Source organism: Hemiscyllium ocellatum, chromosome 13 (assembly GCF_020745735.1).
Source record: "Hemiscyllium ocellatum isolate sHemOce1 chromosome 13, sHemOce1.pat.X.cur, whole genome shotgun sequence".
Lineage (NCBI taxonomy): Eukaryota > Metazoa > Chordata > Chondrichthyes > Orectolobiformes > Hemiscylliidae > Hemiscyllium > Hemiscyllium ocellatum.
In genome coordinates this window covers 53,898,086-53,922,622 of record NC_083413.1, presented here as the reverse complement: position 1 = coordinate 53,922,622, position 24,537 = coordinate 53,898,086, and the positions used below count along the sequence as shown (strand labels likewise).

At 39.6% G+C, this 24,537-nt stretch overlaps 1 protein-coding gene across 1 annotated transcript in view; it reads right to left on the bottom strand.

Moving 5' to 3' along the window:
- Nucleotides 1-24,537, bottom strand: part of si (sucrase-isomaltase) — a 218,424-nt gene that overhangs the window by 103,044 nt on the left and 90,843 nt on the right. The window contains 5 exon segments of the mRNA XM_060833923.1: nucleotides 10,261-10,360; nucleotides 12,634-12,805; nucleotides 19,189-19,340; nucleotides 21,163-21,272; nucleotides 22,248-22,368. Of these exon segments, the coding sequence (XP_060689906.1) occupies nucleotides 10,261-10,360; nucleotides 12,634-12,805; nucleotides 19,189-19,340; nucleotides 21,163-21,272; nucleotides 22,248-22,368 (655 nt within the window).

The following is a 24,537-nucleotide window of genomic DNA, read 5'->3' as shown; positions in this document are numbered from 1 at the left end:
ACCATGATCTTATTAAACACTGGAATAGAGTCGAGGACCTGAATAGCCTGCTCTTGTTCCTACGTTTCTGCTCATTTACAAGCTGCTATCACGTAACAATGTTGCCTTGACTATCCTCGTTCATCCTGAGAAATTGACTGGAACATCACAAGGTGACCACTTAGATCTTCCTTATTTCAACATTGAGCCATTAGTGGAAAAAGGGTTTCATTCTCTGTTGAAGGAACATGAGTATGCATGGTAGCTCAACAATTCCTATTTGGCATTACATCAGCCATGTTTAGAATCATAGAAACCCTACAGTGTAGAAGCAGGCCATTCATCCCATTGAGTCCACACTGACCTGTTGAAGAGCAGCCCACACAGAGGCACCCTCCACCCTATCCTTGTAAGCCTGCATTTCCAATGGATAATCCAGCTAGCCTGTACTTTCCAGGACACTACTTAGCCTGGCCAGTCCACCCAACCTGCACATCTTCAGACAGTGGGAGGAAACCAGCGTACCTGGAGGAAACCCACGTAGACACAGGGAGAATGTGCAAACTGTATACAGACAGTCACCCAAGGTGGCTCTATGAGGCAGCAGTGCTAACTACTGAGCCACCATGCTACCATGTATGTCTATTACAACATTTTCTTTTTGTAGTATCAATCCTATTTTAATACGTTATGAAAAATGTTTATTTATGATTCTAGTACAATGAGCAACCACAATAAATCTTCCCTACTATGCCTGATAAACAAGACAAGCTCTCTCCCATCTTTTACAATGGTTGTTTTATAGTTATATTTAACAACAACAACATTTGGTAATAAAAACCAGATTGCAGTGTGCTGAAAAATGCCCCAGAAGTTATTTAAATCCTCAATACAGTCAACATCTAGAGATTTGTGTCTGAATTGTTTTGGATGTGTTTTTAGGGAGCTAAGCAGTGCAGTTTCACTATTCAAAGTTTGGGAGAAGATTTGTAGCTCGGGTGCTCATTGTTGTGGTTCTGTTCACCGAGTTGGGAATTTGTGTTGCAGACGTTTCGTCCCCTGTCTAGGTGACATCCTCATTGCTTGGGAACCTCCTGTGAAGCGCTTCTGTGATGTTTCGTCTGGCATTTATAGTGATTTGTCCCTACCACTTCTGGTTGTTAGTTCCAGCTGTCCTCTGCAGTGACTGTTATATTGGGTCCAGGTCAATGTATTTATTGATTGAATCTGTGGATGAGTACCATGCCTCTAGAAATTCCCTGGCTGTTCTCTGTTTGGCTTGTTCTATAATAGTAGTGTTGTCCCAGTCAAACTTATGTTGCTTGTCATCTGAGTGTGTGGCTACTAAGGATAGCTGGTCGTGTCATTTCGTGGCTAGTTGGTGTTCATGGATGTGGATCGTTAGTTGTCTTCCTGTTTGTCCTATGTAATGTTTTGTGCAGTCCTTGCATGGCATTTTTATAGGACTAGTATTATAGGACAAGCCAAACAGAGAACAGCCAGAGAATTCCTAGAGGCATGGCACTCATCCACAGATTCAATCAATAAGCCCATCGACCTGGACCCAATATACCGGCCATTGCAGCGGACAGCTGGAACTGACAACCAGAAGCGGCAGATACAAATCACTATAAATGCCGGAGGAAACATCACAGAAGTGCTTCACAGGAGGCTCCCAAGCACTGAGGATGTCACCTAGACAGGGGACAAAATGTCTGCAACACAAATTCCAAGCTCGGCGAACAGAACCACAGCAGTTTCACTATGTTACAACAAAGAATGAGTAACAACACATTCTTTAGTCCTTCTAGATCATAGTTAAAACTGCAGCAACTACTTCAAAGGATGAATTAATTCCAACCACCTTGCCACTCCCCTCCCCTCCCTGCTATCTCATAGACCATATAAAATAGTAGCAGAGTGGGATCCTCAACCCTATTCTGCCATCATTAGGATCATGGTCATTTCCTGGTTTTTTTACCATAATGCTTGATTCCCCTATTGATCAAGAATTTCTCAATCTCAGCCTTAAATAGGACAAGATTGCAAAAACAGAGATGTGATGAAGGACAGGTATGCCTGCACATCTTTAGGAGCAAAGGGATGGTCATTGCTTGGAATTAGCTTTAATTGAGGGTGTTGCATTGAGCATCAGTGAAAATATTCTTCATGACAATGTTTTCTTGACTTATGCACATTCTCAAATCACTTTCATTCTGTTATCCAGGAGAAAGTACAAGCTGCAGATGCTGTATCAATGTATCTCTTGTGTTTTTATGCAATTTCAAATCCTCCTCTTCTGTATTTTGCTTTCAGGTTCTGAAAATTTACATTAATGATCTGGATGATAGAACTGAGGGTATTTGTGCTGTGCTTCAAATAATACAAAGATAGGTGGAAGGAGAAGTAGTATTGAGGAAACAGGGAGGCTGCAGAAGGAGTTGGACAGGTTAGGAGTTTGTACAAAAAAGTGGCAGATGGAATACAATATGGTTAAATGTGAAGTTATGCACTTTAGTCAAAAGAATAGAAGTGTTAACTATTTTCTATATGGGGAAAGGCTTCAGAAATCTGAAGTGCAAGGGACTTGGGAGTCCCAGTTCAGGATTCTCTCATGGTGAATGGACAAGATCTGTTGGCAGTTAGCAAGGTAAATGCAATAGGGTTGAAAAATATTTCAGCCATGATCAAATGGCAGCATTGACTTGATGGGCTAATTGGCCTAATTCTGCTCCCATGTCTTATGGTCTTATGAATGCCAGCTCTCCACAACTCCACAACAGGTCTCAAATGTTTTCTGCACTAGGGAATTATGATACTTGATGTGTTTGATGGGGTAACATACAGGGCAAGTTTAACGATATAGCAAACACAGATGCATAGCACATTGCAGGTCTACCAAGCACACTTCTGTCACTGTGAAGGAGCGTGGAGGTGTCCGGTTCCAATATGACAGAAGACCTCAAGCAGAGCCTGAACGTATCATTTCCAGCTTGGAAGTGATACTCAATACTATGACTGTGCTTGATATAGTGTTTCATGATAGAGTGTCTGATGGTGACTTCTATTCATGCTTCCATTGTAGAGAAGCAGAAGGCACCCAAAGTCTCAGTGTTGCAGTGGAAACCGGAACAACATACTTCCTACTACACAAGCTCAGATTGGTACCATGCCTGCTGCAAACCTGGCAGTACATACATGGTATACAAATTTTCAGCACAGTTCAACGATTTGTCCTCTGGCATTATTCATATTTCTGGGTGCTGTTCTGAGGAAATGGCAATTGCTCTGAGATGAACACAACAAGCAATTTTTGAGATGATTTGTAGCTCAAGTTGATGATAAGTATATAAGTTAGCTCACTGAGCCTGAACACAACTTCTGGCTTCTCTCTCCATTACAGCAGTTCTGCTCCCAGCAATGCTGCTCCACCAGATTACTTGCTAATGGCCCTCATTCAGTCAGTCTGGCCAGACCATTGCAAATTCTGCTTGGTTTGTGTGGCCCTGAGCCAGGCCCTCTGAGCCCAGATCTGTTTGAAGAAATTCTGCAAACTCATCTGCATCCTACTCCAGTGAAAGTTGTCAGCTTTCCACAGTACAACTGTGCAGGAGCACGAGAACAAGCAAACACACGTGCAAGTTAGGCACGAAATGAATGCACAAAGGTGAAACATTCAATTTTGAATGTGTTATTAGAGGTATTGTAGGATGGTTTTTGATATTAAGTTTTGCTTCAGGATTTTACCCAGAGGATACTATGATTGTACATTGCAGAGTAATGAGAAGGCACGAAGTTGTGAAGCAAGACTAAGGTGACTACATTCCCTGTAAGCAGTGTGCATTTAAACCATGTACTCAAGAGAAAAAAAGATGCATGTCTCATGATCAACTGTGCATCCCACAGACTCAAAGCCCAGGTTTTATGGACCATTGGTTGGCACTCAACCACACAGCCACTTCCATTGCATTGGAGCTCTAGCTACATTGTGATTGAACATTGTGATGGGTCAGGTGAATTGGCCATGTTAAATTGCCCGTAGTGTTAGGTAAGGGGTAAATGTAGGGGTATGGGTGGGTTGCGCTTCGGCGGATCGGTGTGGACTTGTTGGGCCAAAGGGCCTGTTTCCACACTGTAAGTAATCTAATCTAATCTAATCTAATCTAATCTAATATGTCAGTGCAGAGGAAACAGCAGGAGGTTGGCTGAGAGAATGGACAAGGGAAGAGGCCAGGCCTGAACTCCAGTGGAAAGCTCCTTGAGAGTTTCTAGTCTGCAGTAACCAGGAGGATCAGATGGCATGAGGTCTGTGACGTAGGTGGCCATTCCAGAAAGGTGTAACAGAAGGAGCATTTTTCATTTATATTTTTAAGCTTTGCTTTCTTGAGAGAATAAGGTTAGAATATGTTCAAAATAAACGCAAAGGAGTTTTTAACTACATAAAGAAACATTTCAAAACAGGAATGCTTTTTCCAGGATAATCAAAACCAAACTCCCATGTTCAACACAGAAATAGAAGGTGAGAATTAGTCAAATTTCTCTCTCTCATGAAACCGATGATGTCTTATGCGCTATTTGTTCTAAAGCAATGCTGGAGGTTAGTTCGCCACTGAGAAAAAGGTGGTACTATTGGAAATTGGGTTATACAAAGTGACATTTGACCTGAAATGTCACTGTTGTATTGGATTTGTAAATTAAAGGTGGTAATTTATGAATGCTTCTTGAAACACTGGGCGATTGTGAGGTTAGGGTGGAGTGTTCAAAACTTAAAAAATAGTAATCCCAATATGGTGAAAAATCCAACTGATAATGTGACACTTGCTGTAAAGATGATTGCATCCATCCTTTCTGTGCCAAACATGCTTGTGACAAAGTACACAGAGCTGGGAGAGTCAAAATTACACCTTTACATGATGCAAATCACATTTCATATATTGATAGTGGAAGAAAATACAAACACTTCAGTCCAAAAATGTTGATTTTGTACATTAGGTTTTAACCAGAATCTGAAGTGTTTTACAATATTTTCTTTGCAGGTATTTTGAAACTGATGACAGTGTCGCTACTGTTAGAGCAATCAAGCAACTTTATATTAACAGTGGCCTTAATTTTCAGAAGATGATGTTTATATTAGATAGAGCTTCTGTTATGATTGGAAAGAAAAATAGAGCAGTGGCCATGTTGCAATATGAAATCAAACATTTGTCAGCACAGCATTGCAGTGCTCATACAGAAGATCTTAGATGATGCGTGGAAGCAGGTCTCAATTATGAAGGATATTGAAATACTTCTACCAATAGTGTATACAATATTCAGCAGGTCAGCTATGGAAAAAGGATGATTTGAAGAATTTTCCAAAGACAGAATGAGATGCAGTGGCATTTCATTCTCTGAGTGAAGTGAGATGGCTGTCAAGGCATTTCACAGTAAGTGCACTAATGCAAAACTATGTTTTTATTGAGTTCTGCATGGATAAAGTGAATGATTCCAATGATCCAATAAACAAATATTTCCTGAAAATGCTCAGAAAAGCCATAATATCTCATTATATTGACAGCTCTGAACAATGTTCTAGGTGAACCACAGCACTGCAGATTCTTTTAGAGCAATTGTTGAACAATAATTGGAGCTATGCAATTTGCAATGGCCTAGATTAAAAAAACTGAAGACTCAGTATCTAGGTTAATGTGTTCATTGGAGGATGACTTTAAGAGATTTTGACTGTTTTCAACAGTGATGTTTGACACTGCTGCAATCTGTAAATTTATTCACCTTCCATGTGACCACCTGGAAAGCAGATTTTTGAAATTGGAAATACTCAGTAGCGTTTGATCAGGCCGCAATTGCCAATGTAACTGATTATAAATTTGGAAAAGTTAGTTGTATGACTGATGTAGACATATTCCACACTTTTAAAAACATGTAGAAAGTGTAAAAGATTAATATTCCAATTTCAAATGTATGGCTGTGGGAAAAGTCAAGATTGATTCTATTTAAATATTTAGTGATTAAGTGCCTAAGGGATGATATATTTCAGGAAATGTCCATTCCTCTGGACAATTGTTCAACATTTTAGATATCAAATGCTAACTGTGAGCCTAGATTTAGTCAAGTAAACTTAAATAAGTCTAAGAGGTAATAACAATGACTGCAGATGCTGGATTAGTGGTGCTGGAAGAGCACAGCAGTTCAGGCAGCATCCAAGGAGCAGCAAAATTGACGTTTCGGGCAAAAGCCCTTCATCAGGAATAAAGGCGGAGAGTCTGAAGCGTGGAGAGATAAGCTAGAGGAGGGTGGGAGTGGGGAGAAAGTAGCATAGAGTACAATAGGTGAGTGGGGGAGGGGATGAAGGTGATAGGTCAGGGAGGAAAGGGTGGAGTGGATAGATGGAAAAGGAGATAGGCAGGTAGGACAAGTCTGGACAAGTCATGGGAACAGTGCTGATCTGGAAGTTTGGAACTAGGGTGAGCTGGGGGAAGGGGAAATGAGGAAACTGTTGAAGTCCACATTGATGCCCTGGGGTTCCGAGGCAGAAGATGAGGCATTCTTCCTCCAGGCGTCTGGTGGTGAGGGAGCGATGGTGAAGGAGGCCCAGGACCTCCATGTCCTTGGCAGAGTGGGAGGGGGAGTTGAAATGTTGGGCCAGGGGGCGGTGTGGTTGATTGGTGCAGGTATCCCGGAGATGTTCCCTAAAGCACTCTGCTAAGGTGCCCAGTCTCCCCAATGCAGAGGAGACCACATCGGGAACAACGGATACAATAAATGATATGAGTGGATGTGCAGGTAAAACTTTGATGGATGTGGAAGGCTCCTTTAGGGCCTTGGATAGGACTGAGGGAAGAGGTGTGGGCGCAGGCTTTACAGTTCCTGCGGTGGTAGGGGAAGGTGCCAGGATGGGAGGGTGGGTTGTAAGTCTGAATCCAGAAACAGATTACTTTGACAACTTGATACTAATTGAGTCATGTGGACAAAACATTTGCTTGGATGTACATGCAATCATTGAGCAGCAAACAGTGGTAGATGTTAAAAGCTTCCAACAAAGAAGTGAATAAATGATCAGTGCCATTTTTTCCATTGTGTTGTATACGTGGTGTACTTGGATAGATATGAACTGGGACTGTATACTTCTGAGCCAAGCAAACAATTCTGTTTTTTTTTTGGCTGCCTTTCTAACACAGTGATACTTGCAAAATGTTCAAATGCTTTTAATTCCTACTTGGAGCTATCACTGAACATAAAAATTGAGGACTATAGTTAATTTTTAAGGCCACTGATGCCATTACCTTATTCTGCCCTGTGGCTGTAAGTACAATTGTAGGAAATTGCAGTTTAGTAATCACCTGCTTGGTGAAATGCAGGTGCATCATTTGTGACTCCTCAGGTACTGAAGCAGTCCACATCCAAATGTAGCAAGATGTGTACAATATCTAGACTGAGACTCTATTGTGGCAATGACCATCTCCAACAAGTGAAAATCTAACCATTGCCCCTTGATATTTAGTGCCATTACCATCACTGAAATCCCCCATTGTCAACATCTTTAGGGTTCCCATTGCCAGAAACAGAACTAGACTCGCCAATACAATGGCTACGAGAGCAGATCCGAGACTAGAAATCCTGCAGTGAGTAACTCAACTCCTGACTTCCCAAATTTTGCTCAACATTGACAAGGCACAAGTCAAGAATATGTGAAATACACCAGTTATCTGAATGAGGGCAGCTCAACCAATACTTAAGAAGCTTGACATTATCCAGGAAAAAACAACCAGCTGGACTGGCACCACATCCTCAAACAACTGTTCTCTCCAGCAGGCGGAATAGTATGCACCATCTACAAGATCCACTCAGGAGGATCCATAGCTACAAAGCCCCTTATATAGTAACACATTAACTTCCCCATTTAGAAGGACAAGGGCAGCAGATATATATGGGAACAAGCAACCTCCCCAAGAAGCCACTCACCGTCCAGATTTGGAAATATGTCAACTTACTTTCAGTGTCTTTGGATCAAAATCCTGGAATTCCTTTCCTAACTGCATTGTGGACCTACCTACAGCACATAGATTGTGATGGTTCAATAAGGCAGCTCACCGCACAGTCAAATGAGCAACATGGGACAGTTAATAAATGCTGGCCCAGTCAGCGATGACAACATGTCGTGAATGAACAAAGGTAAAAGATGGAAGTACGGTGTGGTGCCCCTACACAACCTGGATGGCTATGCCCTTAAATTGAAAGTCTTTCTCTTATCTTTATGAATATACTTTGTTCTCAGCTGTCTCTGTTTCTGCTCTAGTTATGCTAAGGCAGAAGAGAAATGCAAATATCTCCCTATCATTGGCCTTCTCCTGATTGATCTTTTCAATTAATCTGATCGCACGACAAACTCTAGCACAATTAGCTTGCAATCAAGAACATTTCTGATAACTCCTCCATTTATATAAATGACTTGATGTGAACATCGGAGTATGAGTTTACAGATGACACTAAAATTGGAGGTGTAGTAGACAATGAAGAAAGTTACCTCAGAGAACAATGGGATCTTGATCAGATGAACTAATGGGCTGAGGAGTGGCTGATGGAGTTTAATTTAGATAAACGTGAAGTGCTACATTTTGGCAAGGCAAATCAGGGCAGGATTTATACACTTTAAGGTCCTGTTGCAGAACAAAAAAGATCTTGGAGTGCTAGTTCATGGTTCCATGAAAATAGAATTGCAGGTAGATTGGACAGTGAAGAAGGTGCTTGGTATGCTTGCCTTTATTGGTCACCATATTGAGTATAGGAGTTGGTAGGTCATGTTGCAGTATTGGTGAGGCTGCTTTTTGAACACTGTGTGCAGTTCTGGTCTCCCTGCTATCGGAAAGATGTTGTGAAATTTGAAAGGGTTCAGAAAAGATTTACAAAGATGTTGCCGGTGTTGGAAGGTTTGAGCTATCGGGAAAGGTTGGATTGGATGGGGCTATGTTCCCTGGAGCATTGGAGGTTGAGGGGTGACATTATAGAGGTTAATAAAATCATGAGGTGCATGGTTATGATAAATAGACAAAGTATTTTCCCCAGGGTGAGGGCTCCAAAACTAGTGGGCATAGGTTTAATTTGAGAGGGGAAAGACATAAAAGAGACCTAAGGGGCAACCTTTTTACTCAGAGGGTGGTACGTGCATGGAATGAGCTGCCAGAGGAAGTGGTGAAGGCTCGTGCAATTACAACATTTTTAAAAGCATCTGGACAGGTATATGAATAGGAAAAGTGGAGATGGATATGGGCCAAATGTGGCAAATGGGACTAAATTTATTTACCATATTTAATCGGCATAAATGAGTTGGACTGAAGGGTCTGTTTCCATGTTGTACAGCTTTATGAGTCTATGACTCTATAACACAAAGCACAATCTCTCCACAGACTCATCAAAACCAAAGAAAAGTCAAAAGCACTCCTCCAGAATGTTGAATTCTAATAACCCTAGGCTGGTAGTACCTCAGGTACCAAACGTGTTTTCAGCTAGGTATATTTGGTACTTTACAGGATCCAAAATGGCAGAATGCTGATAAAATGGATTTGAGAGGCCATTTGAAAACAGGATCAGACCTGTTTGCCTGGTAAACAGAGTTAGGAGGTACAATGCAGAACATGCCAAAAGTAGTTGTAAATGCTTTGGGATTCTATACTGTCATTACCAAAATCACTAGAGATAAATTTTATAACCTTAATCTCTGACATCTTCTCATTCTGAAATGATAAATAGATCAGCCTGAAATCTTTCACTACAATCACTGACTGGTTTGTTGAGCAAATTTTATTTGTTAATACAACATCATATCCTTATTAAACATAGAATCCTGGTACAGGATTAACCAGCTGCATTTGCAAAACAAAGGGAACAAAAGTTAGAGCCATGCCATGTCTTCATATCTTATGAATTAAAAGGCAATTTGTTGAGTATTCTACTGTTGAATTCTATGTCATTTAGTATATGGTGACATTATCATCCGGATCACATGAAACTCAATAAGTAATACTGTGAAGTTTTGAAGGTTTGCATCTCCAGGTCTCCATATGCTGAGTTTATTTCCCTCAATTCTGTTGCAGTGGTGAGAAAAGCCAAAAAAAAGTATTTCTGATAGAGGAAAGGATAAATCAGAGGCAACTCTCATATTTGTTCAAGAACCTGGGTTCAGAACAGCAATGACAGATACTTATAAACATGTAATTTATCTGCCTACTCTCTAGGACAGTATTATCAAATCATCTGTTGTCATAGTCCTTATAATATGCTTACCCATTGCATTGCTATTCAGCAAGAAAACACCAAAGGCTAAGCCATCCTCTCCTTCCAGGCACATAAAGAAAGTGTGATGTCCATAGAGATTAATCATCTCCTGTCAAAGTAAAAGAGCAGCTTTAACCATCTTGAGAATACTTATCTCATGCAACATTTACAGTTATCAATTTCAATTTAATCTTAACAGAGACACAATTGACAATTTTAAATTGCTTGAAGCAATGAGCTTGACAACAATTTGCACTTGCATGGTAGGTTTTCTGAAATGAAACATCTACCGATGTTTCCCACAAATAATATAAGCGCCAAACAAAGTGGAAGACAGTGCGTGGGTGCTGTTACAACTCAAGGGTATTCCATATTCTTTTCTTATGACCAATACTAAGAATGACAGTAGCAAGCAAGCCCATATTACCAACAAACTGTAAAATAGCCCTTTAAACAAATTCCTACACATTAAATTGGATTCCACATTAACCTGACTCAATGCTGGTGCATTGAGTGATCGACTAAACCACCTCAGTCTCAAGCTTGAAAATTTCTGATGCAATCCCTTCACCTTCTCCTCCTATAAGACTTATCTAAAACTCTTACATTATTTTCTCAATTTTTTTCTGAATATTTTGCTTAATGTCCAATGTTTTCCATTAATTTCTATGAAATAGTTTACAACAGTTTCTGTGATAAAGACAAAGTATAAATGCAATGTGTCAAATTTCCATGGGGTTGGACCAACTCTAAAAGTGGTGGGTGGGATGAATGTGCAGAATTACCACTCTGCTTCCAGCTTGCGATTTTTTTTTGCCAGCAAGGATAGCAGCAAGAGTATGAATCAGCCCCACACTCAGCAGGACCACTTGAAGTTAGTGTTAGTTAAAATAAATGCTCTTGAAGGGCAGATATGGTTTGTTAAAGTGTCATGATTTGAAGTTCTTTACTTGCCAAAACATGAAATAAAAAAGGCTGCAGCAATCAGAGTGAATGCAAAACTGGTAGCTGGTTTGCTTTGGTACAAAAGTCATCTCATGTAGCTAGAACAAAGATAAATAGTTTATTGTTGATATTTCCAAGGGTTGTAAATCAGTGCCTATTGTGAATACTTTGTTGATTCTCAAAAGCTCCAAAACCACTTCTTTCAACTGGGGCGAGTAGATTGCTTAGTTCACATTTTGTTTGGCCATTTTGGACGTCTTTTAAAGGATTATCTGTCATTAATGAGTTTACTGAGAAGAAAATTGTTAATTTTTGTAACAGATTGAATACTGGAGCAGATTTACAAGAATTGGTTTCATGAATGACGTTGTTTTCACTGTAATTACTGTGAATGAATGAAAATTCTATTAGATTATGAGAAGCTTTTTTGTTCATCTCAATGCGGCTCTGAGGTCTGACCACAGTGGTTCCCAGGTGAGGGGTGTCAATTGGCATGGGAACTGTGACATTGCATGGAGTGGCATGAATGTGGCATGGAGTTATAAGGTTGTATGGTGGGGACATGGAAAGTTTAAAGGGCCTAACAACTCTTAAAACAACTCAGACAATGTCTTAGATAACCCATGTGAGTCTTCTACCCAGCCAGCTTGGCACTTGCTCGTATCACATTACATGTGATAGGCACTTTATGTCAAGGCAGATCTGCTGAGTTGTAAAATTTTCCAACTTAATCTGCCAAATACCATTGCACAAATCCAGCATGATCCACTCATGCTGAGTGAACAGCCAATCACACCAGGTAATGGAAAGATTTCTTACCTAACTGCTTCGTGGCATGAGTACAGACTCACGTCTTTGCATGGGAAGAAGAAAGATAAGAGGACAATTATCAAGATTATAACTGTTGTAAAGAAAAGAAGTTATACCTGATTAAGATGACTGTTTTAATGAAGATAAGCTATAAATATGCCTTTGTTTGAGTAAACACCACTCTGGCAGTTTTTTTTTCCCTTCTTTTAACCATCACTTCCTGATAGAGAACTGATTTTAATGTTAAAGGACAAACACTAATCGTGAGAATTACCCTGCTCTTCTTTGAATAGTGCTGAGGGATTTTTTGCAACTGCCATGAAAAGGTGTACTAGACCTCAGTTTAATGAAATACAGCAGCTCCAATGTTGCAGTATTTCCTCAATCTTTCGCTTGGATGTCAACCTTGATTTTTTGGGCTCAGACCTCTGAAATGAGAGTTGAACCATAGTTTTCTGAGACAAATGCTGGCTTAATGTTGATTTCTGAGAACATTAAGTCTGTTTTTCTGTTCAATTGTTCCAGAATAGAACCAATAGGATAAAACAACAAGGTGGCAACATGGCATGTTTAAACATTTGATAGCATTATTTAAAATAAAATTGGCATTCAAAATAGTTTTCATACCCCATTAGGAAATGCATCTCTGGTGAAGATAGGCCAGATCTTCCAGTTGGTGTCATGACGATAGTGTTTATGAACATGTTCTCCCAGCCCATAGATGTTGTGACTAGGAAGTGTTGCACTTATTTGCAAAAACTGATCAGCAAAAATCAATGGTGCGATTGAAGTATCAAACCTACAGATAGAAATGCTATTATGTTTCAATTCTGTATGAAATACAATTGGAAATATTTTAATATAAAAAATGTCAGTACAATCTACAACTTACAGAGAAATATAGAAAAATTGTGTCCCTCTTCTTAATTGCACATAACCAAAATAAGCCAACAACCTGACTTTCCAAACAAAATTGTAAAAGATATTACAATGAGCAATTTATGTTTTCTCACTTCACATAATTCATTTTCATAATACTGAGACCTTTAATCGCTGTTCTTTATATGTTCTTAACAATTAGAAGTTGCCACAATTTTTCTTAAAATATTCAATTTGTGAGTCAAAATGCATGTAAGAAAATAACATAACTTGACAGGTATGTAAATCATGTTCTACCTCACGTTAGGGAAAATAAATTCAAAGAAATCTGCAATATTTACAAAGTTATTAAAAATTCTATCATGTTCACCAAAACTTGTATCACTTGTAACATTATTCATTTTCACAAATCTCTCTGTAAAATCCAGCATACAAAGCTCCTGACACCCCTGTATAAAGGTCAAAAATGATTTGATATACTTCAGATCGCTTCTTATTGCACTAAGCTTTTATCATTGATAATACTAATTGCTGTTTATCAAATTAATAGTAGTTATAATTAATTAGGAACAAATTACTGCAGATGGTCAGATTGAAATTATAGGTCAAAATACACGCTGATTATATAAATTGTTATTAGATGTGCTAAGTTGACAACATTGATTTTCAAAGTACAAACTCATTCTAAATCCGTAAATTATGTTCTAGAGTTTCCATTTTGGGCTTGACTGACAAACTTATGGGTACATAATGAAATTGCATTGAAGTATGATTCAAGTTTCTATCTCAACGTACTAGCTGAATCACAAGCATCCTACAAAATTCAGATGGAATCTTACAGTTGCTCCAGTTCCACATAGAGAATCAAAATGGATAATGTGCCCATCATATTTCATGCATCAGTACCTTTCCAAGGTTTGAACAGGAAATACATTTTTAATATTGGAAATGGCTGGCAGTTTGCTGTCCACTGTTGAAGAAGAGATTCCTGAGGGTCTCTGTTTGGAGACCTAACTAGATTTCATTTTCACTTGCCAGAGATCAGCAGAGACTACTTCTGTAATTTTACCAGGAATTTACACCCCCACAGTGTAAGATATTGTTTTCTCAGCACTGCATGTTAACACTGAACGATCACAAATGCAAGGAATTTAAGTCCCTCAATCGTTGGCGGCTGTGTGACCGTATGTAGCAAATCTTGCAGGTCAATGACTTTGTTCTTGACTGCGATCATGATGCCTTAATTATTGTAACTGTCTGCTATGTCTTTTGTTGAGCCACAACAGCAAACAGACCAGGTGCCACATGCTTTCTGCTGTCTCTTATGCATGCTAGCTCATCGCGCCAATGCCCAGTTGCACACAATGAAAGCTGTACTATGTCAATTATTTTAGATCAAGCATGCTGACAAAATGCATTCACTGCATAGATCGCTCTGCTTGAGTCGTGAAATACACAACAGAGCAAATATCATGACTTGTGATTATCTGCTGTGAACTATAAATGCCATAGACAATTCACACAATTGTGGATCCAATCATGTTCCAAAGTATAGGGGACAATTTCTCTTGCTTAATTGCTGCAGAAGCTGACACCTTCCAATATTCAAGTACTCTAGTGGAAAGCAGTAAAAGGGAACAACCAATTCGTATTCACCACAGTTTTACACATTATCATCCCCATGTTGCTGACAATCATTCCATCTGTTTGACCATAATACAAAAATAAAAATCAACAGAAAATAAACACATTAAACATAAAAGTCAAAGCATGTCATGTTGCATACAAATACCAACTAATCATCATTGAGGTTTTCCTTAGTGCCTGTAATCTGTATGCCTTTGCTATCATCTTACCCCTATACAATGGCATAAGGAGTAGGTTAGTTTAGTTGGCTGGATTGCAATGCAGATTGACACCAACAATGTAGGTTCAATTCTGGCACCAGCTGCCGTTACCATGAAGATCTCTCCTCTCAACATCTTCCTTTGTCCGAGGCATGATGTCCTTCACATTATCCCACCTCAAGTCCTCTGGGACTATGGCAACTTTATCTTTTTCTTTTACAATGACATTTCTATGGTTACAGCATGGCTGCTAGAAGGTTGCTGACTTTCAGAAGAGGGCATTGCAATGCTTTGGATCATGTACCTTTATTCTGTATTATTTCATCTATTCTGCTGAGTTAATGAGTCTGAGACTTGTCCTCAATACCAGATCAGTTTTTAATCAGGAAATGAATCTAAGAACATTGAGGCAAGACAGGAAAGTGGACTTGAGAATTATTGGATTAGATTAGATTCGGTTACTTACAGTGTGGAAACAGGCCCTTTGGCCCAACAAGTCCACACTAACCCACTGAAGCGCAACCCACTCAGACCCATTCCCCTACATTTACCCCTTCACCTAACACTATGGGCAATTTAGCATGGCCAATTCACCTAACCTGCACATTTTTGGACTGTGGGAGGAAACTGGAGCACATGGAGGAAACCCACACGGACATGGGGAGAATGTGCAAACTCCACACAGTCAGTCGCCTGAGGTGGGAATTGAACCTGGGTCTCTGGCACTGTGAGGCAGCAGTGCAAGCCACTGTGCCACCATGCTGCCCACCAAATTATCAAATTAGCCATGACCTAACTGAATGGCAAAGCAATGGGCTGACCGGACAATTTCTGCTGCTGCGTTTATGGTATTTAAGAGTGTTAACTTGCTGAAGGTTTAGTAATATAGTTGAAAATATCACAAAAATTAAGCATTGATTGACTTGATTTAAGCTATGAAAATGATTTGGAAAATCAACACAGATGATAAGCTAGCTTCTCACTACATTAAATATATTTAATAGTTAACATCTTTAAAATACGTCAACTATTACATGTGTGTCTAATAATCAACTTTGAGTTGAAAATCCTTCTTGATCAACTCCAAATGCAATATTTGGAAAGATGGCAATCTTCTCATTTTGATTTGGTGACTTGATGAGGTTTGTGAACTGGGCCAGCTTAAATCAGCACGAAAGATCCTGCAACTTTGATTTTAGATAGGTTCATATTTTTGGTCCAATTGCTGTATGTTTATGTTGCTTATCAGTGAGTAATTTATGAATCATATCTTAAACAAGTCATGGTTTTGTAAATGAATAAAGGGTTGCCCTTTGAAATCTGTAGTTTGATAATGTTTATCTTTTTATTAAACTTGCATCAGAACTGTTTTAGAATGACACTGCTGAATAGGTAATTCATTTTTCAACATCAGAGTCAAAAGGTATGGTGCATCCGACGACCAGGAGAGTCAAGGTTTCCAGCATAAACTCTAGGTTATTTGACTCTGATCTCCAGCATCTGCTGTCCTCGCCTTCTCCTCATTTTTCAACATAACAACAAGTTACAGAAAAAGAGTAAACAGCAGAGGAAGAAAATGCTGCTACGGTAGTGATGGAAGATTGATATGGATGACCACATACTTTACAGCTCTATATTGCTGAGAGACTAACAGATTTCCAGATTATGATTACAGAAAAGTTACTTGAATTATGTGGTCCAAGTTGTTAAATTCTAATGGTTGGCACTGGCAGTAGAATGAATATGGTGTTTAGAGATTCTGATTATGATACTGCAGCACATGAATTGACAAACAACAAGATTCAAGAAAGAGCAGAAGCATTTTTGCTTGATTGGGTTTGCTTAACTTGTTTCTCCTGAATCATGACACATCAGGGAAGTTGTAAAACACAGTCTGGATGAGGGAACATATGTATGTTTAGGGTAAGGGTTAGGGTTAGACGTCAACCTAAATAAAATAAATAAATTGTGTGGAGTTTGCACATTCTCCCTGTGTCTGCATAGGTTTCCTCCAAATGTTCTGGTTTCTTCTCATTGTCTAAAGATGTACAGGTCAGGTGGATTGGCCATGCTAAATTGCCTATAGTGTCCAGGGATGTGCAGGTTAGATGGATTTGCTATGGAAAATGCAGGACTATATGGATAGGGTGGGGTTAGAATCTGGGTGAGATGCTCTTCAGAAAGTCAATGTGGACTCAATGAGCCAAATGACCTGCTTCCACACTGTAGAGATTCTATAATCTTATGAAAGGTAAGTGTAAAATGTCATGCCCATGATTTCATGTCAAGCTTTGTCCAAGCAACCCATCCACTTATGGCCCCTCATGACCTTTCCATGCAAAACTATGTCCAAGCAACTACCTACAGATCTGCTTTTCCCAATGCCAACCTCTGACAGCCTCATGCTCATTTGCTCACTGTACACTGTCCAGAACAAATGAATCTTGTCATGACAATAGAAGATTTAGAAAAGCTTTCTTTTTAAAATGTCATTAATTGATAACTTCAACATTCTTTAAAAAAACTCATTTCTAGGACAAGCCAATAGAATTGTCAATCATTCAGACTTTTTAAAGTATCAAAAACAGTAACGGGAAGTATGTAAAACCACTTTGCCTTATACAAAAAAGCATTCTGCAACCGACAAAAGAGATTACTGAGCCAGACCTGTTAAACAAGAAACGTTCTTCCCTGGGGTTCAGTTGTGGCCAATGGAGTTTAACTTAGATAAATGTGAGGTACTGTTTTTTGAAAAGGCAAATCAGGGTAAGACTGCTACATTTAACAGTAAGGTCCTGGGGAGTGTTGCTGAACAAAGAAACCTTGGAGTGCAGGTTCAAAGCTCCTTGAAAGTGGAGTTGCAGGTAGATGGGATAGTGAAGACGGCATTTGGTATACTTGCCTTTATTGGTCAGAGCATTGATTATATGAGTCTCGATTAGAATGGTGCTGGAAAAGCACAGCAGTTCAGGCAACGTCCGAGAAGCAGTAAAATCGACGTTTCGGGCATTAGCCCTCATCAGGAGGTATTCCCGATGAAGGGCTTTTGCCCGAAATGCTAATTTTACTGCTCCTCGGATGCTGCCTGACCTGCTGTGCTTTTCCAGCACCATTCTAATCTAGACTCTGGTTTCCAGCATCTGCAGTCATCATTTTTACCTCATTGATTATATGAGTTGGGAGATCATGTTGTGGCTGTACTAGACATTGGTTAGGCTACTTTTGGAATATTGTGTGCAATTCTGGTCTCCCTCCTATTAGAAGTATGTTGTGAAACCTGAAAGAGTTCAGAAAATATTTACAAACACATTGAAGGATTGGAGGGTTTGAGCTGAAGGGAGAGGCTGAATAAAACGGGGCTGTTTTCCCTGGAGTGTCAGAGGCTGAAGGGTTAACTTATAGAGGTTTATAAACCATGAGGGCCTGGATAGGGTAAGTAGACAAGGCCTTTTCCCTGGGTTGGGGGAGTCCAGAACTAGAGGGCATAGGTTTCGGGATAGATGGGAAAATTATAAAAGGGACCTAAGGGGCAACTTTTTCACACAAAGGATGGTGCATGCCTTGCATGTGCTGCCGAGTAAATTGTGGAGACATTTATAAGGCATCTGGATGGGTATATGAATAGCAAGGGTTCAGAAGGATGTGGGCCAAGTGCTGGTATATGAGACTAGATTAATTTAGGATATCTGATCAGCACAGGTGAGTTGAACTGAAGGGTTTGTTTCTGTGCTGTACATCTCTATGACTAAGACTATACTAATAAATGTCCAACTCTCCACCAATAATGTTTAATGAGGCATGACAACTCCAAATTGGTCATAAGAACAGTGTATAGTGCATGAATGGACATAACTGGCCATTGTTGTTTGCTGGAGAGCATGATGTCAAATGAATGGGGCTTTGTGTGGAGGTTGAGAAGATATTACTGTTGACAGTGAGTTGGCCTTACTTTTCTGATCATAATTCCGATGATGTTCCACAGGATTGAAGCAGGCCTGTTAAACATCCTACTCCCATCTCTGCAGGCATTATGACTGGCTCTGGTTTCTTTCCTAGGTCAGCTGGTCCAACTGCATCCACAAAGATCTCACTGCAAGGAAAATCTTGTCTTTGTGGGAACTTTCTCTTGAGGGGTGGGATTGGGTAGAATGATCTCAACTCTCAATTCCCATCTCAAGAATGAAAATCTAAGTCAATTTATTACCAACGCTACTCAGAAAGATAGAATTTGGGGAAAAAATGATGCAGTATGAGGAAATAGGGCTTTTTTTCTGTAAAAAACACTTATTTAAACTGGTGGTGACCAAATCTTGGAACAAACACATTTGTATAAAATTTCTTATGATTAACCTTTAACCTTCACCAAAAAATAGAAAGATAAATTCCATAGTATGTTTGTTACAAATATCCTGTGTCAATAATATGGTAAACATATATTAGAAAGAAAATTGCTTACAGCACAGTTCTGGTGGACTTTCTCCTGATTAAAATTCCAAAAGGATTCTTAGCAAGCTCAACTTCATAATTAGGATTTGGCACTGCAGGACCCTCAAATGGTTTAGTGATTTCATGCGGAACTTCAAATCGAGGCTTGTAAGCATCTGTAATCTTAAAATGATAGTCAACAAAATGAATTTGTCTGTTCAAAGAACATTGTAAAAATAATTAACATTATGCCTTAAACACCATTCCTTCACTAAGATATCAATCTGATCATAAGAAAAGCAAAGTCTTTTATCCAACCATTTTAATTAGAGGTTTTGGTAACTAATTCTTTTGATAATAAGACATAATACAAATATGTGAAAAAACTGAATGTTTTGATGCACTTTAAAGAAGAAAAGGCAGAACGTTTTTTTTTTGCACCAGCACTAACAGCTGAGCCACCTTCTTTCAATGTTCCTTCCTTAAGTTCCTTAACCAGTGGCTTCCAGCCTCCATTTCTACTTGGTAATAAGCCCTTAAACATCCAAATGTCATCTTGCTTGTCTTTCCCAAACAGCCACAGGTGTGCAGTTCCACAGGTCCCCACCAGACTAACTTACAAAAGCCTGGACCTGCCCACTTTTCCACCACCATTGTAAGCTGACTTGTCTTGTACTACACTAATGATAATGCTAATTGCAAGGCAAGGTGAGGCGTAGATGGTGCAAGCATCCAGGCATGTGTTATGTGACAAATGTTAAGAGAGCAATTTTTCAGCCCTGAGATGCAGCTTGGTCTAATTCATAAGCTGGCTCTTCATCCATGTGCGTAAAGTGCTCCTTCGATGCTAGTTGCTGGTGCATCCTGAAATGCATGTCTGTGCTTCCTTGCATGTGGCTGCTGCCTGTTAATCATGCACTGAGATGTTGTTTAGCCCTAACTAACATGGAGGTCTTTCAGAGTAAGCAGCGAGCTGAAGTTAATGGTACCCAATCTGATTTCTGCATCTTGTCAGACAGGAAGCAAAATATTAATGATATAAATTGGGTGGTTGCCAAGTCATTTAATATGCAATGAATTCCCTTATTGGCAACTTTCCACTGTCTGGTGAGAAACTTGTCACAATGCTTGTCAATAATTGAAGCAAGCTGCTAGTGATAGGCCGTACCAGACTTCAGTGACATTAATCTCACTGGCTCCCATTGCTCAGTCTCTTATAAGTTTCTGCCCTAATGTAATCAGATTTCTAATTGCAAAATGTGTTCAACTAAGTTGCTTCAGTTTTTCTGATGAAGGAACAGGGAAAGTTCATGAGGGTAATGATGTTGATGGGATGTGCATGGAGTTCCAAAGTGAATTATTAAAGTGTTAGGCAACAGACTTATGAGCAACATCCAATAAAAGGGATGCTTAGTAACACAGGTACAAAGTTGACTGAATGAATGGAAACAAACATTTGTGGTGAGTGGTTGGTTTTCCAGTTGGGGAAAGTGTTGATAGTAGAGTTCACAACGCTTCCCAGAATCTCTGCTCTTCATGATATACATTTATGACCTAGACTGTGGTGCACAGGTACAGTTTGAACATTTATGAGTACTGGGAAGCATTGTGAGCCAGGAAGAAGATAATATCAAATTTGAAAAAAGACATTAACTTGTGGAACGGTGGACAAGTAGCAGATGCAATTTAATGCAGATAGAAGCTAGTCATTTCAGTAGAATGCAGAGACACTTTAAAATAAATGGCACAATTCTGAATAAGATACAGGAGCAGAGAGACCAAGGTATATGTGTACATAATACAACAAAGATTACAAGACAGGTTGAGAGAGCAGTTAATAAAGCAAACAGTATCCTGAGCTTTAACAGCAGATGCATTGAATAAAAAAAATTTTAAATATGTGTAAAACATTGGTTTGGCCTCAGTCAGTTATCCTGAAGTCCACAATAAGATATAATTACTAAAATGTACATAAAGAGTTTTGTTCTCTTAAAAGCACGCTAACCTTGAATCGGAAGCGATTTGGTGTCTGAATTTCAGTGGTCATTCGCAGTGTTTCAATATCATTTCCATAAAGGGAGGGAGAAGGAATACGGTGAAGTAGAGTTTCAAACCCTATACAAAATGAAATCTAGGTTAAATGTGCTCATGAGGAAAGAAATACAAATTACATGTTAAAAGAGGCAGACAACAAATCAAGTCATTAGAGCAACAGTATAGGAGAAAGTGAGGACTGCAGATGCTGGAGATCAGAGCTGAAAATGTATTGCTGGAAAAGTGCAGCAGGTCAGGCAGCATCCAAGGAGCAGGAGAATCGATGTTTCGGGCGTGAGCCCTTCTTCAGGAATGAGGAGAATGTGCCAAGCAGGCTAAGATAAAAGGTAGGGAGGAGGGACTTGGGGGAGTGGCGTTGGAAGTGCGATAGGTGGAAGGAGGTTAAGGTGATGGTGATAGGCCAGAGTGGGGGTGGGGGGGAAAGATCAGGAAGAAGATTGCAGGTTAGGAAAGTGGTGCTGAGTTCGAGGGTTGGGACTGGGACAAGGTGGGGGGAGGGGAAATGAGGAAACTGGAGAAATCTGAGTTCATCCCTTGTGGTTGGAGGGTTCCTAGGCGGAAGACGAGGCGCTCTTCCTCCAGCCATCGTGTTGCTATTGACTGGCGATGGAGGAGTCCAAGGACCTGCATGTCCTTGATGAAGTGGGAGGGGGAGTTGAAGTGTTGAACCACGGGGGGGTGGTTGGGTTGGTTGGTGCGGGTGTCCCAGAGGTGTTCTCTGAAACGTTCCGCAAGTAGGTGGCCTGTCTCCCCAATATAGAGGAAGCCACATCGGGTGCAGCAGATGCAGTAAATGATGTGTGTGGAGGCGCAGGTGAATTTGTGGTGGATATGGAAGGATCCCTTGGGGCCTTGGAGGGAAATAAGGAGGGAGGTGTGGGCGCAAGTTTTGCATTTCTTGCGATTGCAGGGGAAGGTGCTGGGAGTGAAGGTTGGGTTGGTGGGGAGTGTGGACCTGACAAGGGAGTCACGGAGGGAGTGGTCTTTTCGGAATGCTGATAGGGGAGGGGAGGGAAATATATCCCTGGTATAGACCTGTATGTGTTTTCTTTACACTTTCTTGGACTTTGTATCCAATATTCACTGGGAAAAAGCACCAAGGCCCACTTCCATTGGTCACTGGTTTCCAGCAGCAACCTCGGGCTTCACAGCGTTCCTAGAAAGAGTAAAATGCAAAATGTCAGATCAGAATTGACAATAAAAATAATGGTCAAGCTAAAAGCACCCATACCTCTTTTTTTCAAAACAAAATTGCACAAATTGAGCTCTTGCTTCAGGCAACTGCAGATATGAAAGGCTATGCAAATGTCTGAATGTTGCACTCTGACATCTACCACTCCTTGGTAAACTGTATGAAATCAATGTCTTATCTACTAATCCCCCATTCGAATACATTAGTAGCATAAAATTCTATTGGCAATGATTCTGAAGTAGTTAACATTCGTGTTACATTGGCTTGAGACAATGAATTGACGTCATACGCAGTCTGTAGGTAGGAACAAAGAATTCTACTCTGGCATTTGGAGGGAATGGTATTTCTCCACCAGTTCTCTATGTCTTGGTAATTATGTCTTACCAAATGTCATTGTATCTATTGCTATCATGCAATAAACCTTATTGTTATTGAAAAAGTGTTTGCTTTGTAGCTACTTCATAATGGGACATCCTCATTTGATAGGCCCAAGCAAAGTCAAAAGTGGATTTGTGACAGCAAGCTACTTCAAAAAAGCTTTACTCAACACCAAATACTGATGGAGGTGATATACATCACAAGGTGATACAGTAGACCTCTGGGAAAATACCAGATGTTACAAAGTTGTAACAGTGCGGACCTGGCTTTAAAAACACACAGATTGTCAGTCAGCAGCTGAAATGAATTACCTTGAGGCAAGAGCTTAAGATTAAAAAAGAGAAAGGCAACCAGTGAAACAAAATGCAGACACCTAAGAGAAACATACTTCCTAAGAAGCAACTGAAGACCCTGCGCCAAAAGAGAATAACTTTATTAAAAATAGCACAAAAAAAACCAGAAAGGGGATGATATGTTGTGCAAAAAGAAAGTTCTCATTTCTCACAATGAAGCATCACCACCATTGACATTGAGATGCAAGAAACAATGAAAAGGCCAGAAAAACATTTCAGTTATTTAAGGGCTACAACATTAGGCAGGCCTCAGCATTTACTTTAGTTGAAAAGTGACAATATTTATGTAAATCTCATGGAAGAGTCTCATAGTAGAAGAAAATCAAGACAGACTGAAGGGTAAAATGATGGGGACTCATTAATTAAGCTGAGATTTCAGCAGGAAGGTTTAAATATGTTAGGACCAGAGAATTATATTTAAGCATTTATGTAAAAGGAAGTGAATGATGTTTAGGACTTTGAAAAGTGGGAAAACATTCAATTTTACCCAGAAGAAGACACATTTTTAAAATAATCAAATAGCAACATTTGATGTTGTAACAAGATTGGAAAACTCTGAAAAAAGTAGGAAGTGCAAAATGCAGTAGAGAGACATAGCACTATAGAGAGACAAATTTTAACACCCCTCAGGAAGTTAGGTTTATCCATCTGTTTTTTTTAACAGTGTGATACACCTTAATCACTGCCAAACAACCTCTTTGACACTGACAATGAAATGTATGGAATCTCTTTTGAAGATTAAAAGGAAATCAATGCAGTTTTCGTTTATGTTTTTCTCTATGGGACTTACTTTTTTAATCAAGTGTTTATTTCCTCAGTGCAGGATTAGTTGGCAATTGCTCCTAATTAGCTACTTGATACCTGCATGGAGTTGCCATTCTGACCCAACCCGGCTTTCCAAACATGGTTCCGGGTCAGTATCATGACTTCAAACTGTTATGATGGCCAACAGCTTGAAATTACAGTCCCGCTCACCTCGAATCCTAACTCTGATCTGTTTTAAAATGCAGCTACCTGTTTTTCTTCCTCAGATTTTGATTTTCTCAATAGCAATGGCTCAGTTTGATTACTTAAGAAAATATATTGTTGCTTGCATTGTACGCACCGATTGCAGATCTCCAGTAGAGATTGCTTATTTAAATTTCTCGCTTAAAGCAATTTCCAGAACAAAAGAATCTCAAAAATTAAACAGAGAAGGATAAGGCTAGCAAACAGAAAATACATGATAAATTTGCTACTTTGTTTGCTCAGTGGTTGCAGTCAATTCTCCCTCATGATAATGATCTGTTCGCATTTTGTTCAAATTTCTTTTGTTTCCCACGCATTTGCAATATCCATCTTCCTTTATTAACACAAACTATAAAGTGTATCATAATTCTCTTGGCACAATTGCCTTTGAAAA